Source organism: Protomyctophum parallelum, assembly GCF_964188405.1.
Source record: "Protomyctophum parallelum genome assembly, chromosome: 1".
Lineage (NCBI taxonomy): Eukaryota > Metazoa > Chordata > Actinopteri > Myctophiformes > Myctophidae > Protomyctophum > Protomyctophum parallelum.
This window is the reverse complement of record NC_139697.1, coordinates 28,918,426-28,936,937: the sequence shown is the minus strand read 5'-3', so window position 1 is coordinate 28,936,937 and position 18,512 is coordinate 28,918,426. Positions and strand designations below refer to the sequence as shown.

At 42.0% G+C, this 18,512-nt stretch overlaps 1 protein-coding gene across 1 annotated transcript; it reads left to right on the top strand.

Moving 5' to 3' along the window:
- Positions 1–7,753: 7,753 nt before the first annotated feature.
- Positions 7,754–16,995, top strand: csnk2b (casein kinase 2, beta polypeptide). Its single transcript, XM_083777944.1, has 7 exons — positions 7,754–7,890; positions 8,634–8,714; positions 9,469–9,571; positions 11,692–11,807; positions 12,574–12,649; positions 14,789–14,978; positions 15,413–16,995. Exons 2-7 carry the CDS (start codon positions 8,643–8,645, stop codon positions 15,501–15,503), a joined length of 648 nt encoding a protein of 215 aa, XP_083634070.1. The 5' UTR covers positions 7,754–7,890; positions 8,634–8,642; the 3' UTR covers positions 15,504–16,995.
- The last annotated feature ends 1,517 nt before the right edge of the window (positions 16,996–18,512 follow it).

The window sequence follows — 18,512 nt, the reverse complement described above, 5'->3', positions numbered from 1 at the left end:
TGTTATTTTACTTTATTGTCTTACAATATATAGAATATATTTGAACATCTAGCACTTGCATAAAGTTTTAATTACAAGATTGTTCACTATAGAATACGGTGCATGTGCACTGTCAGTTAAGTGTATAGCTCAAGGGAACATTGGATATAATTCCAGCCAACCTCCATTCATATCTAGACCAGTAATCAAACAAGCAACCATTTGGTTGTTTCTAGGACCAGTTTCTAGCTCTAGGAGGCCGGCCAGGCTGTTGCTGGCAGTGGCTAGTATTAAATTCATGTAAATAATGATGCTCTGTTGCTATTGCTAGTGCATGGTTGGAGGTTTAGAATTAAACCCAAAAAGAAATCCATGAAATGTATCCAAACAAGATATTCTGTGATGAGTGATCAGCAAATATTCTGCTTTGCTCAGCAGGTGAATTTTCTTTGTAACCAATAAAATGAAAAAACATCGCATGGATGCACCTGGGACGTATCCTCATTCCTCAGTGATGTATCCTAAGGTCATCAGGGTTTCGGGTCTCGCAACATCATACCCCTCACTCAGGTGACCCAGCCGGGGTGATCAAGTCCTGACTTATGTTCCAGTAACTACCCTCGATCAGAAAGACCAGGGCCACACAATCCGTTGCTCCGGAACTACTCTGCCGGGACTGGGAGTGAGAGCAACTGGCACGTGGAAGGACCATGGGAAGGACTATGCTCTGTGGGTTGACTCCTGTCCGGGCCCCTCCTACGTCTCACCAGGTCCAGGACCTGTGCGTTGCACCTGTCTCCCACCATCAGCCACTTCATTCAGGAGTGGTGGATTCTTGAGCTGCAATGGTTCTGCATGGTGGTGCTGCAGGGTCTGCTTGCGGCTTGAATGGCTGTTGGGCTTCCTCCTCACAGAAGACACGGGCTGGGGTGCCAACCCATACTGCCCCCGGGTAAATAAACAGTATTAACTGATCTTTGGTGAGGCAGATGTCCTTACAAAAAAATGTATAAAAATGTCTTGTCTTTTATTTATTAGTGGCTTCAAGTTCACTATGCATAAAATGCAATAAACCAACACCAAATGAGAGCATAATGCAAATAATTCATAATGGGAGTAGTTGTGACTTGAGACAGTTTTTTGGTTAAAACAAACGTTTTTTGGGTCTCCCTGTCTCTCCAGCTCTTTATAATAAACATAAAAAAATCAGGTAGGCACCGTAGGTGACAAAATCTCAGCCAATCAGGAGAAAGTAGCCATTCATCAGCTTGATTTTTATAGTGTTCCATATATATAAATATATATATTTTTAATGCTGATATACAATATATACCGGTACAAACAAAAATGATTACAATTGACTGATTGCGAACGCAATGAGCACTAACTATGAGACCCTGCAGATCATGTCTGTGTGTCTGTCTGTCCCACTGTGACACCACCCGCCCGCCACCAGAGGGCGCAGCTGTAGCACACACACACAAACAACCACGCACACACACACACACACAGTAGAAAACTTAAAAAAATTACTAACTAAAAAGGAAAAAAAAGTACGTAATTTATTCTAATTGTTGTTATTGCAATTTACGAGCTGCGTTCGCTTCCCGCGTTTGCGCGTCTTACTTGTTCACATAACATTTGAAACAAATGATTGAGAGTTGATTGAAGAGCTTGAAAAACTGCAATTATTAACTGATTTATTACATGACTGTACATTTGGGGGAAGAAAAAAACCCATTACTGAGAATAATTGAAAATGGAAATTTAAGATCATACTTTGTATAGGCCTATCCCCTTGTCATGAGCTGAAGCCCTTGCTGGTTGTAGGGGCCTAGAACCAAACATAGTCTTTCCAGGCTGACACGGCGGTCTGGAGGTTAACACCGATGCTGTCTGTTGAAAGTGCAATAACTGCAGTATTATGAATTTACTCGGAGAGACCTGGTCCTGGTGTGATCATTCCGCCATCTTTATTATCGAACTACCTGCCTCCCCGCAGGGGGCAGTCTTATCTATCACAACATCTCCCCTCTCAAAAAAAACAAAAAACAAAAACTGTAACTGTAGTGTAACAATAGAGTCATCAACTTTGGGAGAAAAGAACAAGCACTCATAATCAATGCATCAAACAGTACAACTTCTTATTTCTCTCTTTTTTTTTTCTTTTCTTACAAACATGCCTAAATCCCAAACTGTCCCATCAGTCCTCATACCTCGATGGAGGTTTTACAGTGCGGCCTCTTCGGGTGGTTTTAGCATGTTTGTCTGTACAAGCGTCCTGTTCGTTCACCTGTGGTGCTGCCCTTTGTACTGTGCTTTCAGTCACCTCACCCTGAGGCGATGCTTCCGCAGTCTGCTCCTCCACTCTTCCCGTCCTCATGAGATGTCTACGGTTGCGCCGCAGATGACGTCCCCGGGCAGTCTCTATGACGTATGAGCGTGGTGTCCCAGCCACATCCTTGATCACAGCTGGGCTCCATCTCCCCGTGTCATAGTCCTTCACCCTCACAGAGTCACCTTTGTGCAGAGGAGGCAGATCTTTTGCTGTCCCGTCGTAGTGTAGTTTTTGCCTTCGTTTCTGTGTGTCAATTGTCTCCCGAATGTCTTGTGTCGTTTTGTGTATCATGGGTAGGAGCTTTTCGGTGGTGCATGGAATGAGTGCCTTCAGTCTTCTGCTCATCAGCATTTGAGCAGGAGAGCCACAGCTGCCTATGGGGGTATTGCGGTATTCAAGGAACCCTATGTGTGGGTCAGAACCCTCCATGTGAGCTTTCTCCAGTATGCGTTTAACGATCTGAACACTCTTCTCCACTAGGCCGTTGGCTTGAGGGTGCCTCGGTGACACTGTGGTGTGCTTGAAGCCCCACTCTCTGCTGAATCTCTTGTACTCCTGTGTGTACTGGGGTCCGTTGTCGCTTTTTACGAGATCGGGAACGCCATGTCTCGCCAGTATGGTCTTTGTCTTCCGAATCACTGTCGCTGCCCTGGTGTCCGGCAGCTGTTCAACTTCCCAGTATCTGGAATAGTAATCCACTATTATCAGGAAATCATGACCATGCCATGCAAACAGGTCAGTCCCTAGAATTTGCCACGGGCGTTCTGGTGTCTCATGAGGCATCAGTGTCTCCTTTTGCTGTGCATTTCTGAGTGTGAGACAGACGCTGCATTTAGATACAACACTCTCAATGTCCTTACTCATTCCCGGCCAGAACAGGAGCTCTCTTGCTCTGAGCTTACACTTTTCTATGCCAAAATGTCCAGCATGTATTGCCTTCAGCATATCCTTTTGCAGCTGTTGTGGTATTATGATCTTGTCTCCTTTCATCATTAGTCCTCCCACTTCACAGAGTTCATCTCTGTAGTTCCAGAATTGTCTGATTTTGACAGGGACCTCCTTTATGCTCTCTGGCCATCCATGTTTCACTATTGTTTTCAAAGTTGCCAATGTGTCATCTCTCTGTGTTTCGCTGCGTATTGTGTCCATTTTGTCATCGCTGACAGGCATTTGACTGACAATGAGGTGAATTTGGGCATCCATGTCTCGTTCCAGCTTGTCATCTGGGTCAGAGTCATCGTCTGTAACCTTGAGAAACGCTCTAGACAATGCGTCAGCCACATACATTTCTTTCCCTGGTGTGTGGTTCACCGTCAGTTGGTATGGTTGTAGTTTGAGAAGCAACCTCTGTATCCTCGGAGAGGTGTTTCCTATTGGCTTCTTGAATATGGACACCAGTGGTTTGTGATCAGTTTCAATCTCCGTCTCCTTGCCATATATGAATTGATGAAACTTTTGACATCCAAAGACAATAGCAAGTGTTTCTTTTTCTATTTGGGCGTAGTTGATTTGGGTCTTGGTTAGTGCCTTGGATGCATATGCAACCGCTGCTCCATTCTGTAGTAGGACAGCACCTAGGCCTGCCTTGGACGCATCCACTGACACTTTCACTGGTTGTGTGACATCGTAGTACCTGAGTGCCATCTGTGCTCTGTCTATTAGAGTCTTTTTGATTTTGTGCACTGCTTCGTCATGTTTTTCATTCCAATGCCACGCAATGTCCTTTTGTAGCAGCTCCCTGAGTGGTTCAGTAGTTGCTGACAGGTTCGGAATAAACTTGGCTAGGTACTTTACCATTCCTAGGAACCTCTCAAGAGCCCGCTTATCTGTAGGTATTTCCATCTCTGCTATAGCTTGGACCTTGCTGGGGTCAGGCTTCAAACCCTCCTGGCTGAGTGTGTGTCCAAGATATTTCACTTCCTTTATTCCAATCTTGCTTTTTTCTTTGTTTAGCCTGAGATTCACGTCTCTGGCTCTCTGAAGTACTTCTCTGAGCCTTCGGTCATGTTCATCCTTGTTTTTGGCAAAAATCAGGAGGTCATCGATGTATGTGACCACTCCTTCAATATCTTCAAACAGCTGTGACACTCTCTTATGAAAGACTTCTTGCGCACTGTTTATCCCAAATGGCAAGCGTAGATATTTATATCTGCCGAATGGCGTGTTGAAAGTCGTCAGGCTTGATGATTCCTCCGTGAGAGCTATTTGCCAGTATCCGCTGCTAGCATCTAGTGTGCTGAAGTATGATGCTCCAGCCAGCTTGCTCATTATTTCATCAACAGTTGGTATTTGAAAGTGCTGCCTGCAGATGGCAGTGTTGAGCTCTTTTGGGTCTAAGCATAGCCTCAGCTTGCCATTTGGCTTTTCTACAGTCACCATAGAGTTAACCCATTCTGTTGGGCCATCAACTTTTGTTATCACTTTCATTTTCTCCATCCTTTTTAGTTCATTTTTCAGTCTGTCAGTCAGTGTCACTGGTATTTTCCTGGGTGCGTGTATAACAGGCTTCACTTCTGGTTTAATCTGAATATGGTATGGCTCTGCCAGGCACCCTATTCCTTTGAACACGTCTTTGTATTCCTCCATAATTGGGTGCTCTTCCTTCTCCTCGACACTCCTCACCAGCCTGACCACATCAAGCCTCTCACAGTCCTTCAGGCCCAGTATGGGCTCCGCAGTGGGCATGTCTACAATGGAGAATTCACATATGTAGGTCTTTCCTTTGTAAGTGCAGGGCAGCTTGCATTTGCCCACAACAGACAGTTTGCTGCCTCCATATCCAGTTAGGCGTTTTCTGTGCTGTCTGATATTAAATGGGCAATATTTTTGTATCATTCTGGCTTGCTGTTTTGAAATGGCATTTGTCTGTGCAGCTGTATCTATTTTGAATTTCACTTTGTTGTCTTTAATGCCCAGTTTGACATACCATGCATTTTCCTCTGCACTGCTTGTAACCTCTTCAATATTGATTGCTTCAATATGAAGATCATCATCTGATTCACTATCTGCCTGTATCTCATTTACAACTCTGTTTCTGCAAACTTTTGCAAAGTGATTTGATTTGTTGCATTTTGTACACAATTTCCCATATGCAGGGCATCTCCTTCTGGCATGTGTCTGGCCGCAGTATTTACAGTCCACCACCATGTACTCTCGTTCAGTGTATTCATTCCTCCCGTCACGTTGTGATCTTACTGTCGGAGGTTCTCTGCCTCTGGTGCTGTAGCGCCCTCTGCCTCTCTGCGCATGCGCGTCCCGTACATTCTGTGTCACTGCGCTAACAACACAAGCGTCAGTAGTGATGTGCCAAACGGCTCATTTCAGTGTTTGAGCGATTCGGTTCACGCCTACGGCAATGATCCGATTCACTGAATCGGTTCACGGTTCACGGTTCAGTGGTACTTCCGGAAAACATTATACTTGTTTACAAGAGCGTCCAACTTGTTCAATTCATCATAACATTTAGAGACGTACAAATATAGACTTATATATAGCCAGCCCAAAAACAGGAACTCATCATCATAAAGGAGGTGAAAAGGGAAAGCAATTGTAGTGTACACTTCCATTTGTATAAAAATACATGGTTTTATTTTTTGGCTTAGGTACATTAACCACACAACAGTAGCCTAGCCTTACCCTACTGTTGTTGTTATGTGGTAGCTAAATGTTGGATGTTGTTGTTTGCATCTCGTTAGTCCTAGCCTATTCATAGTATGAATAGTATGAATAGGCGCGATGAATAGCGAGTGGCGCTAATAAGTGTCTTTTGTCAAACAGTATGAATTTCATACTGTTTGTCGTTTGACAAAAGACACTTATTAGCGCCACTCGACTCCCATCAGTTAGCAATGCATACCAAGTTACCAATTGCATAGCTAGCTAGCTATTGTATTCATTCAGTTTCTCAGAAGAAACGTGTCAGCTCGCTGAACTCCCGATCGACGATATCCGTTGTGTGTGTGTGTGTGTGTGTGTGTGTGTGTGTGAGTGCGACTGTGGGTGCCGGGGGTTGGGGGGGGGGCGTGACCGTGAACCGACTCATTGCAAGACGTGAGCCATCCGATTCACGGACATGGCAATGAATCGGCTCTTATGATCGAGCAGCTCATGACCGACACATCACTACGCGTCAGTATTGGCGCCAGCAGCACCGGCAGTCAAAGTCTGCATCTGTTGTTGTGTGCACTCTGCTGCACGGCACATGTCAATGCACTTTACCAAAGTTAACTGGTCTTCTCTCAGCAATCTTCTACGAGTGTCATTGTCTCTTATGCCTTCTATTATCCGATCTCTGATAAGTCCATCCAATAAATCTCCATACTCACAGTTTCTGGATAAGATTCGTAGGTCTGTAACATACTGATCGATCATCTCATCTGGTTTTTGTACCCGGTTGTTGAATATATGCCGCTCGTAAGCCGTGTTCTTCCTTGGTGTGCAGTAGTCCTCAAACTTTTGAATGAGAGGTGCAATCTTATCCTTCTCTTCATCTCTGAATGCGAATGTGTTATACAGCTCCTGCGCTTGTTCCCCGGCACAGTGAAGAAGCAGTGCACATTGTAGTTTCTCTGCTTTCTTATCCTTTTCACTGGCGCACATGAACAACTTGAAGCGTTGAATCCATCTTCTCCAGTTTTCTGCTGTGTTCCCGTCAAGACACAGTGTCTGTGGTGGTTTTAATGTCTCCATGTCGTTGTAAAAAAATCGTAGTTTTACTCTGACACCATGCAGTATTATGAATTTACTCGGAGAGACCTGGTCCTGGTGTGATCATTCCGCCATCTTTATTATCGAACTACCTGCCTCCCCGCAGGGGGCAGTCTTATCTATCACAACAATAACCTGCCTTTTACCAGGGTTCACGGGTTGGCACTTTAAAGTCTAGTTTGGGCCGGCACCAGCCAACACCATTCCCTGTGAGCCAGAACCAAGATTGTGCAGGCACCACTCACTCTTCCTCCAGCTCAGGTCTTCTGACTGCACTGCTGCAACCTCCTTGTTCTAGACTAGAGGGAAGAGAAAACACATTTCAGCCTCAGGTTATATACAAACAAAGGGACTGACACAATAGGACTTTGATGGGTGCAACATTTAATCAAACTACTGTAATTGATTTATTTGATGAAATAAAATAATCAATTGTGTGGCAAACAAAATATATTTTTTCCTGCCAATAATTCTCAAAAATAGTTAAAATAGAATTACAAGCTCCCACAACAGTGACAACACGTCATGATAGTTTGTAGGTCAAAGTGTGGTTAATCATATTTATTGATATAAAAATGCTTCAAGATTATATGAATTAATAAAATCTTTAAGGAAATAATAATAATAATAATAATAATGACGCAACGCAGTTTACGTTAGCAACGCTATTCAGAGCGGCGCGCCGCACACTCCGCACAGCGCACTACGTACCGTACGGTACGGGTAGCCAGCCAGTAGAGCGAACCTAGCCAACACAGAGCGAACTGGGAGGTGGTATCCATCTTATTTACACCGCAACAGAGCTACATAAGCTATATTTTCGGACCTGTTATTACTTCGCTGGCGTGGAAGAAGCTGAAGACGGGGTACGTTAACTTTATCACGTGCACAATGACTGAAGACAGTGTAATAATTTGATCCGTGGTGCAAGACACCGCGGATCTCAGTCTCATGCGGCCTGTGGTCTGACGATGCGCCATGTTTGATATGATTTTAGGTGTTGCTGTTAAAGCTACCATAACGATACCAAGGACGGATCAGTGACGTCACAGACATTCGTTAGTGTGTGTGCTGTGTATTTGGCTAAATGATACTTGGTTGTAACGCCACTGTCGCATCCATGGTGTCTTTGTTCTAGGTTTTAAAATGCTAGCTGTTTTTTTTAGCTTAGCCTGCTAAGCTAACGTTCATAGCTAAACCGGTTTTTATTTAAACTGTTGTTGTGGTGCATTTGCAGTGTATTCCCCTAATTAGTTTTAATATTTTGTTTTTGTTTGTTTATACAAATGAAGCACATGTTTTCAATGAATATATGCCTGCATCCGTTTAATATTTATGCTTACTTAAAAGCCCAACTAAATGGTGAAATAAAGCAACCAGCTAGCAATTAGCCCCTTTTTTGATTGAATTTGAATTACAACGTAAATTATTTAAAATAAGTTTCGATCAACTACAATTTAATTTATTTAAAATGACTTTAAACTATTAACTATTACAAATTGTATGTGTTGGGTCTGTTATTGCATTAATGGGAGATATGACACTGGGTTCAGTGTTTGTTGATCAGATTTCTTCATCCTAGTTGACACTTCTGTGCTATTGTTTAAAGTGTCCAGAAATGAGCAGTTCAGAAGAAGTGTCATGGATCTCCTGGTTCTGTGGACTGAGGGGCAATGAATTTTTCTGTGAGGTGAGTAGAACTAGAAGACATGTGATCTCTCATCTCTGTAACTTTCAATAAGACAAAGTTACTCCTTCAGATGGCAGTTTTTCTCCAAAACCAGAGGAAGACTTCCTAATTTTCTTAATTATGTGTATATCCTCTGTGGTCAGTCACACTTCCTCGATATTGGTGTCCGACTGTGTGCTCCTTCTGCTCTGTATGCTGGCTTCCAGTGAACTTGTACTCATTAAGATCCGAGGCCGATTCTACAAATGGCATCTATAAAACAGTACTTCTGTTCTGACAGATTTTTTAAAAATAGCAGATGTAGACTGACTCCACCACCTGCCGTAGAACTTGCCCTAGCCTTGACGACCTTGCAGGCGTATGCAAAGGCTAAAATTATGTAATTTAAATAGCATATTATTTAGACATAACAGTCTATAGTCTCTGTGTATACTCATAGTTTCATTATACAGCTGTTCTACGGATGTTAGGTTCACTTCTTGGCTTACTTTTATGATCCTTGATGACTATTTCTATGTATGTGATTTATTACCATGTGTTCTTGCGTACCGTAAATCGCTCAGGATTAAGAGCGTCTGCTAAATGCCTAAATTGTATGTACATGCTTTGCTGTGACCTTCTATATCTATTTTTGAATAGCCATAGCCAATGCTAAAATCTAAAATTACACAGATGCATTCCCGGTTTCAATGGCTTTTAAACATAAAACATCACTTTTATTAATTATATAAATCTTGAATCCGTCCAACTTTAGGTGGATGAGGACTACATCCAAGACAAGTTCAACCTGACGGGTCTCAATGAGCAGGTCCCCCACTATCGTCAGGCTCTCGACATGATCCTGGATCTGGAACCAGGTCAGGGTTGTGTACTGTAGTGCTTTGATGTGAATGCATGTTTGTGCTACACAGGTTTTATGGAGTGCTAATTTGTGACTTGTCCAAATCGCAATACAGGGCGCATCACACCAGCGTCTCTATTTCCTGCGGCAGCTTAAGAAGTTCAAAGTCAGCCAAGCAGCCATGACTCACTTCTATAGGGCCACTATTGAAAGTGTTCTCACCTTCTCTCCATGCTTGTCTGGTTTGCAATTTACAATTTACAATTTAGGCATTTAGCAGACGCTCTTAATCCAGAGCGACTTACATTTAGGCAAGAACAAAAGCATGGGAATACATCACATAAAAGCATTTATCATGAAACATGCGTAAGCTAAGAAGGTAACAGTGGAATATCTATATGATGAAACTATACATACACTATACATAATAAACTATACATATTCACTACTATGCTATACATATGTACTATGGCGTGCTATGACTATATACAATACAATTATAGTGCTGTCTACATAACATGCTATAAGTCTAAGTCAAATGCTATCTAAGCCAACAGAAATTCTATCTAAGGGGTTAGGGTAAGTGCTATGGGCCATGATGGAGTCTGAAAAGGTGGGTTTTCAGGCTACGGCGGAAGATTGGGAGTGATGCTGCAGTTCTGACTGCAATGGGAAGTGCATTCCACAGTTTTGGAGCCAGAAGGGAGAAGAGTTTGGGACGTGTGGAGCGTTGTCCCGGCGTTTTTAGTGAGGGTACTTCCAGTTTCCCTGCGTTGGCTGATCTGAGTGCGCGGGAGGGTTTGTTGTCACACAACCTCTCAAGACAAATTAAAGCTGGAAAGAGTCGTACGTCGCGCATCAAAAAACATAGGATGCAGCCTCCCTACACTTTCCTCACTCTATTCCACCAGAATAATTAGGAAGGCAAATAAAATCATTGCAGACAACTCCCATCCTGCACATCACCTCTTCAATCTCCTCCCATCAGGCAGGAGATATAGAAGTATCCAGAGCTCTACATGTCGCTTCAGGGATAGCACTTACCCTGTAGCCATTAGACATCTGAACTCATAGTACATGCATATAGCACTTTAAAAAAACTGGATGTAATTTTCTATGCTGCTGGTTTTTGTTTTTGTATTGTACTGTCCTTCTTGTTTGTGTATCTATGGTTGTCTGTATATGTTGAGTACGAACCAAGACAAATTCCTATCAACGACATGGCAAATAAATTATTGAATCTTGAATTGAATCTTAACAGCCCAAGTATTTACAGACGAATGGTAACGGTTATCAAAGTATGGTTTCTCCTCAAGGGATGTCTGAAATTAAAATCATAACAAATAAGACTTTTTCTAAAGCAGCGTGGTCAAAACAACAGTTTGAGGTATCCTCTGCTTTTTTTAGTTCTTTCTAAGATTATTTGATTAATGACACCAGAAGCTGTTTAGTTGTCACTTGAGCACTTGTGTTTTTATCTCTTTGTCTAACATTGGGTATTTCCTACTAGTCTCTCAAGCCAGACTACTATTCCACAATGTATTGATGCTATATAGTCTATAACTACACCTCCTGAAAGCCGTGAACAGAAGCAGTTATCTATTTTTCATTTCTGGTCACAAATATGTCTTTAAAAAGTATTTTGAATGTCCATTTTTGCTAATCAGCAAGCTGTATGTGTCAGCTAATTTGATTTACTGTGTAGGACAAATGTATGCAACTGCAAAGACAAAATGTAAATGGTGGTTGGCGAACAGCTGCTGTTGCACAGATTGTATGATGGAATGATTTGAAGAGATTATCTTAGTCAACAGTCTTGGCTCTCTAGGTTTTTCCGTCCTTATCTTCAGCTGTCTCTAGACTGAGTCTAGAGTATGTACTCTTGTTAGATTATTTATTGATAGACTATGTTCATTGTTCACTCATTCAGAGAAGTGTGGATATCTAGTGCCAGAACCTAGCCCCACCTAATCTTATTTTACTCTTATGTGTCCTTCCCTCTCTTGTGTTTCACTCTTACTGCTTTTGCTGTAATGACACCTTAATTTCCCCCTGGGGATCAATAATGTTTTTTCTTACTGTAACTGTATCTTATTAAACCTTGAGACTAATAAACAAACTTCTTTATATCTTCAGATGAAGAGCTGGAGGACAACCCCAACCAGAGTGACCTGATAGAGCAGGCAGCTGAGATGCTGTACGGCCTCATCCACGCACGCTACATCCTCACCAACCGAGGCATTGCACAGATGGTAGGAACACTTGTTCATGCACAATGGAAGTCGGGAGGATGGGGAAAGAAATTACCCCCAATATTCTTTGTACCAGTTCAATCATATATTTGATTAGACTTTCACATGCAACTTGGATGTCCAAGTTGGCGTGCTTGAGGTTAGGTTAGGGTTTGGGGTAGGGTGTCGGTCTAATGACTGTCAGACTGTTAATATGTCGGAACTAAAGCTTCTACCCAAGTTAGACTGGTTGCATTGTTTTATATAGGATATAGCACCCAGCTTTGACTTGAATAAGTGCATGTCATAAACGAGTTGAGTAAGAATCTTTGTTTTTATTAAGATCAGAGATTCCAACTTATGTAAGTTGATCAAGGTTCAAGGTCAATGTGTAAATGGTATTGTGCCATTTACACATTTTAGAACTTGGATTAAGCCATAGAATAGTCTAATGGAGTGTTGGGTGGTTGAGTTGGAAAATTAGTGGAGCATGGTGCAAGTGAGGGATGTGGGATATTCAGCTATTTGTATGATTTACTTATAAGCCATAAAACTACCATCAGCCTACAGGTTTTTTGATTGAGTTAATACTATATTATGTCCTTTATTTTTATGACGAAGATTGTGTCCATAGCACAACAATATGACTGAATATGGTACTATATACTGTATATTAATATTGTTTGAGACTTTGTGTCCCAAATGTGCTAATTTTTATTTTGATGTTTTTCTCTTTCTTTTTTACTTAATTGTGAAGTTGACTTAGTCCTTTCTCTCTTTCTCTTAGTTGGAAAAGTATCAGCAGGGAGACTTTGGTTACTGCCCCCGGGTCTACTGCGAGAACCAGCCCATGCTTCCTATTGGTCAGTAGAAGTATATTTTTATTATTTTTGAGTGGTGCAACCACTCCATTACGGAGCTATGTTTGTCCCTGGGTCTCTGGGCTCGTCTCTGTGGGTCTGTAAGGTCCGGGGACCCCCATAGAGTTTCGCCACTCACTTCACACGGGCGTGATTTTTCTTTTGGGGGTGCAGTTCTAATATTTGTAACAAACAGTGATTTAAATTTTCAATGTAATGTGTCCCAGACCCAGATCAGGGGTGGTATTTAGATGGGTCCCAAGGACATTTTATGAGTGAGCCCAACGACGTTAGAGTACAGTACTGAGTACAGTATTGCATCCCAGGACCCCCGGAGCGTGACATAATTGCGTCCTTCCTCAATTTAGTCTAAGGACGCTATTTGCATCACTGAATTTGTAGTTTTCAGTATCGGATCTATCTCAAATGGTTCATCATTGTGTTTTGCATCAGTTTGTTGGAAATTGCACGGATGTTTTTACATTGTCCTTCCAGTGATCTGGAGTTTGAATACCTATGCCATGGAAACCATGCAAAACGCCCTCTAACTTCTGTCCTCTGTTTAAAATTTATGTTTAGATTTCACATGACACGAGCCCTAGCGTCCCTATTCTGGGGGCGTGAACATTCTGCAAAAATAGCCAATCTACAAGCTCACAATGCGTTGCAATGTGACACGAGCAGACATAGTATAAGGGGGACCCTGTTTAAAGGAGAATTCCATACTAAAAGGCTTTCTTACCTTTCTTTGTAGTTGTTACGTCCCCACCAAAGAGGTCCAGGTGTTATTTTGTGCAAAAGCTCCTTATTGGCTATTTCCCCTACCATAAGCCCTAAATGAATTGCATTGAATTGAATGGGGCTATGGGGTGTTGTGCTAATTCGCTTATTTCCATCGCTCAAAATTATAATTTCTTTGTATATATCCTCTCTTCATAATGTAAATAATATCCCAAGCGGCACACTTTACTACTTCTTTCGATGGAAATAAGCGAACTAGCATAACACCCCATAGCCCATTGAGGGCTTATGGTAGGGAAAATAGCCAATAAGGAGTTTTTGCACAAAAAAACACCTGGACCTCTTTGGTGGGGACTTAACAACTACAAAGAAAGATAAGAAAGCATTCTAGCATGGAATTCTCCTTTAACTATAAGCAAGACATAATAAGCAGATAAGACTAAACTGGGAACAGACTGGGCGGTTACCACATTTTTAAACCACGGTTTATGTCCCCCTAAAAAACAGGGTACTCTGTTTTACTGTCTAATTCATTTTAACGTGACTAGTGGTCAAGATGACAGCTGTTTTTGTAATCAGAGACTGCTATTACAATCTATCGCCACAAGATGGCCCCTTTCCCTATTACACAATGGGTCAGCTTCACTAAGCAATTTACGCATTATTAAATTATTAGACCCTCAGCGTGTGTCGGCCAAAATTTTAAGTCAGCTCAACTCCAAAGGTGACCATCATGCCGTCTTGCTGGGCAGATGCACCCCCATTGTGTCATGCTATTAATGTATAATACTGTAGGTTACTGTATATTGCTCACATGAATGCCCCACACAATAAATTCGTCTTACCATTTGATGCGGAAACAGTGGATGAAATCTAGCTTTTCTGACAAAGTTCAGTAATCGATAAAGCTCTAAACAATCGGATATTCCAGCATCATCCTTTTACCTCGGCTACGGTGAGTGAGCGATTGTTCAGTAGAAAGGGCTTGTCCATTCCAAGTTTATTTTTGCCTTTGGTCGTGAGGTTGAACTCTATATAAATTAACTTCTTTCTCACTATACAATGAGAGTAGTCAATACTTTATAACGTTCAGTCAGTTCATCCATTGCGACGAGTGAGGGACTCGCTTGCCAAAATAAGTTGATCTACCTAGTACCTATCTAGTGATGCGTCGCAGAGCACTGCTTGGAGATCTGTGCCTTTTGCAGGTGATGACATTTTTCATCCGACGTTAGATATTTCCTGACCTATTGCCTTTTATGGCATGAAATAGTGTGTGGAACAATGCAAATGAACGCAGCATTAAGGTCATATACATTATTTACATTATTAATGCTTATAATAACGCCCCCTCCTCCACTGTTTCTCTCCTTTCGTCGCTGTGTCCGCTCCTCTCCACAGGCCTGTCGGACATCCCAGGGGAGGCCATGGTGAAGCTGTACTGTCCAAAGTGCATGGACGTGTACACACCCAAGTCGTCCAGGCACCACCACACAGACGGAGCCTACTTCGGCACGGGGTTCCCCCACATGCTTTTCATGGTGCATCCTGAATACAGACCCAAGAGACCTGCCAACCAGTTTGTTCCAAGGTTAGAAAATAGGAGTTTGTATGTTAACTTTTCAGTTAATACTGTCTGCTTGAAAAGGTTAAGGAACCATTAGCAGTGATAATATAGGAAGAAATAAATTGAGATGCATTGTACAGTTAAATTGTAATCAAACCGGGAGGCCAATGAAAATGAGGATCCATGCCACAGGTGTTCAAACCCATTTTAACCCATTTAGACTGATTAGAATCTGATAGGCTGATTCTAAAAAGCCTTCTAAATCCTGCCCTATGTTTTGTGAAAACGTATATTGCTATATACTGTATAATAGCAACAACTACACACAGAGGTGTTCCCGGCTTGAACGGTATAACAATGTATATGTGTTCTAAATGGGTTAAAGTAGAAATATTTGAAGTACTCCTGCTTCGTTGCTGTTGAAATGAGTATTAATTTGTGTCTGTGTCTCTCTCCAGGCTTTATGGGTTCAAGATTCACCCCATGGCGTACCAGCTGCAACTGCAAGCAGCGTCCAGCTTTAAGAGTCCAGTGAAGGCCATCCGCTAGGAATGCACAAGAAGAGAGAGTGAGAAAGAGAGAATTATCAGGGGAGGGATCACCTGCCCCCCCATCTGACCCTACCCGCCCCCAACCTGAGAACTGTATTATTTGGTGTAGATTAGAACAAGTGAAAGAAATTGTAAAGATTTTGAGTATGAGAGAAACAAAAACACGCACAGCCATGATATAGCCGGCATACGCACGCATACACTCACATACACACACACACACACACACACACACACACACACACACACACACACACACACACACACACACACACAAATGCAACCACACACTTGGGATTCCATGCACTTACTTTACCAAACGTATCTGTGCCAAAACAGAACTTAGTTGAAGAGCAAGTCTTTAACTCCACCTATCTTTGGCATCATCCATTCACTCCCACAGATTTTCTATTTTTTGTTTTCTGGTGTTTTAAATTAATCTAAACCCAGGAAAGGATAATACTCAATTTTTTTTCCTTTGGTTGTGTTCTGTATTTGGCACAGTTTGGTAAATGGTGGTGCGTCTCCAGATGCACATGCAGTCATGACTGCCACTCACAGAGACAGTTTGTAAACCTTGGCACTGTTACGTGATGTGTCCTTTACATTTGACAAAATTTCAGTCAATTCTGTTCAATTTGCCTTAAAGATGTTGAGAAATGCGGTGCTGATTTTTGATAAGAGCCTGAGTGCACGCCTTCACATTCGCAGAATACAGGTGAATTTAGTTGTTACAAGTACAATAGAAAATGTTTAAAAAAAAAAGGTAAATTTGTTTCAGGATCAGTCTGAAAATCATTGTCAGCAGTTGTATTTGTTTTTCTGTGGCTGTCTCTGTGTGTGTCAATGCCTCTGTCTGTAGCGGTACCACTGCATGGTGACAACGTGCGCTGTCCTATGCCCTTCAGAGCAGGTGTGGTGTTTGTATTGTGTCCCGTCTCCCTCACAAGGTCAAAGAGGAGTAAACACGGAAAAAGGAGTTAAAAGACGATCTGAATCCTGGAGCCCTCCCGACTGCACTGACTGTGCTGTTGTCCCTCCACACTTTAGTTGGACTATTTAAGTTAACCAGTCTCTGTTCAGAAAAATAGTTTGTTTGTGACACCGCTGCCTTGCGAAGATAGACAGCAGAAACTAGCTGCGTGGTTCAAATGATCTCATATTTTGGTTACTAAAGTGGATTGTATAGGTAAATGGGTAAAGATTTTGTTAATGGTAAATCTGTACCCTAGTAGTGGCCTAACATTTGAAGCATGCAAAATTAATTTCTGCTGTTTGCCGGCGTATTCCACAGCGATGTCGACTGTCAAGGTGCCCTCTTCTGTATGCTTTTTCTTCTAAAGTAGCTTGAATACCTTTGTTGATTTCCAGAAGAGTAGGTATGCGACAATTTTTTGTTTGTATTTTAATGTCTGTATGTTTTTGTCTTGCTACTGTGGAAGGGTGAGCAGGATTCAGAATTCTCAATAAACCTTTATTTTCTTTTCATATACAGTATATATAGTTTTGTTTTTGGCCCTCTGGTTGCTCATGGAATCGCAGGTCTGTTTTATGGACACTTGGTGTCAGTAGAGAACTACTTTCAGTTTTAGATTTGGAACAATCGTTTTACACCAGGTCCCTAAAGAACAAGACGTAAAATGATTTAGTCACACTCTGTGAAAATGATTTTTATTGTACAGTCTCATAGCAGAGCCGCCAGCATTGATTACCTCAAAAATGCCATGTGTTCTGTCATGTGCTGAATATTAAAATACAATTGTGATTTTAGTAATTGGCTTATTGGGAGACTATAGGTTTGTCTGTCTGGCTGAGATATTGTTATATCATAAGATAGCAGTGTGTTGCATACCAAATTGGTCACTGACCCTAAAAACCCAATCAAACGTTCTGCCTCATCCAGTGACGGACCATGTGCCCTAGGAGTGTTTTAAATTCAAATTCCGAGACTCAAAATCTCGGCCACTCGCTCACTCACACTCGCTCACTCCAACATGAGTTATGGTGAAATTGGTGACCTGCTGAAATACAGTATGTGACAATCGTGTAGACGGTGTCAGTGTCCGAATGCAAATCGTTGCAGTTTGTGTTTGTTCATTAGCAGAGTTCAACCTAACGGTATTCAGGCCACATAAGACCTCCATGTAAGTTGTGTGAAGTCCACAAGATGGTAACATATTTCGGCAGGTCACCAATTTCACCATAATTTGCCATGCTGGAGTGACCGAGTGGGAGTGAGCGAGTGGCCGAGATTTGGGGTATTGGAATTTGGCTTTTGCCTTCTCGGTGTACATTCCAATCATGCTCCTTTGCTAAATGTCTTCAAGTGCTATGATATTGTAATTGATACCTCAAACACATCCATGCGTATCTACACACCTTGGCAACAGCAAGTACATCGCAACTTACTCAGTTTACAAACTTTACAAGGAAAACTTAAAGGAAATGTTGGTTGATAATTGCTGTTTTGTGTGTGAGACATTATTTAATGGGGATAATTGAAAAGCTATTTCTTGCTAAGTGTTCCAGTACTAAATATAAGTCTATAAAGAGAAGGAAGATTTCCGGACCGATAGAAGAGAATACGGAGGAGTGTCTGCTAGGTGTGGCAGGATCAGGATTTCACATAACACTGAGTATTGTGTGTGCACACACACACACACACGGGTATTGAGTACACCAAACAAAAACATGACCATATGATCTGTCTGCTCTGTAATTATGTTTCTCAGTTTAAGGTTTTAACCACTTAATCTTTATACTTCAGCGTAAGACGGTGTTGTGCACAAAGTTGAGATAATGGCTGATCTACAACTCACAAGGCATTGCATTGTGACATGATGTGAGCTTGGTTATTGAGTGGTGCAACCACTCCTACAACCAGCAATATCCGTGTGTATCGTTCATGAGCACGAGTGGTGTGCGCATGCGTGAAATTGGAACACTGCTGCATGCGTGCATTTATTAATACCAGTAGGGGGTGCCAGAAACAGAGAGAGGGGTAGTG

Excerpts from the sequence above, each read along its gene's own strand:
- csnk2b (XM_083777944.1), top strand. The coding sequence starts at position 8,643 with ATGAGCAGTTCAGAAGAAGTGTCATGGATCTCCTGGTTCTGTGGACTG. Across the intron at positions 8,715-9,468 it reads GCAATGAATTTTTCTGTGAG|GTGGATGAGGACTACATCCA; the intron begins GTGAGTAGAACT and ends GTCCAACTTTAG. Across the intron at positions 14,979-15,412 it reads GCCAACCAGTTTGTTCCAAG|GCTTTATGGGTTCAAGATTC; the intron begins GTTAGAAAATAG and ends GTCTCTCTCCAG.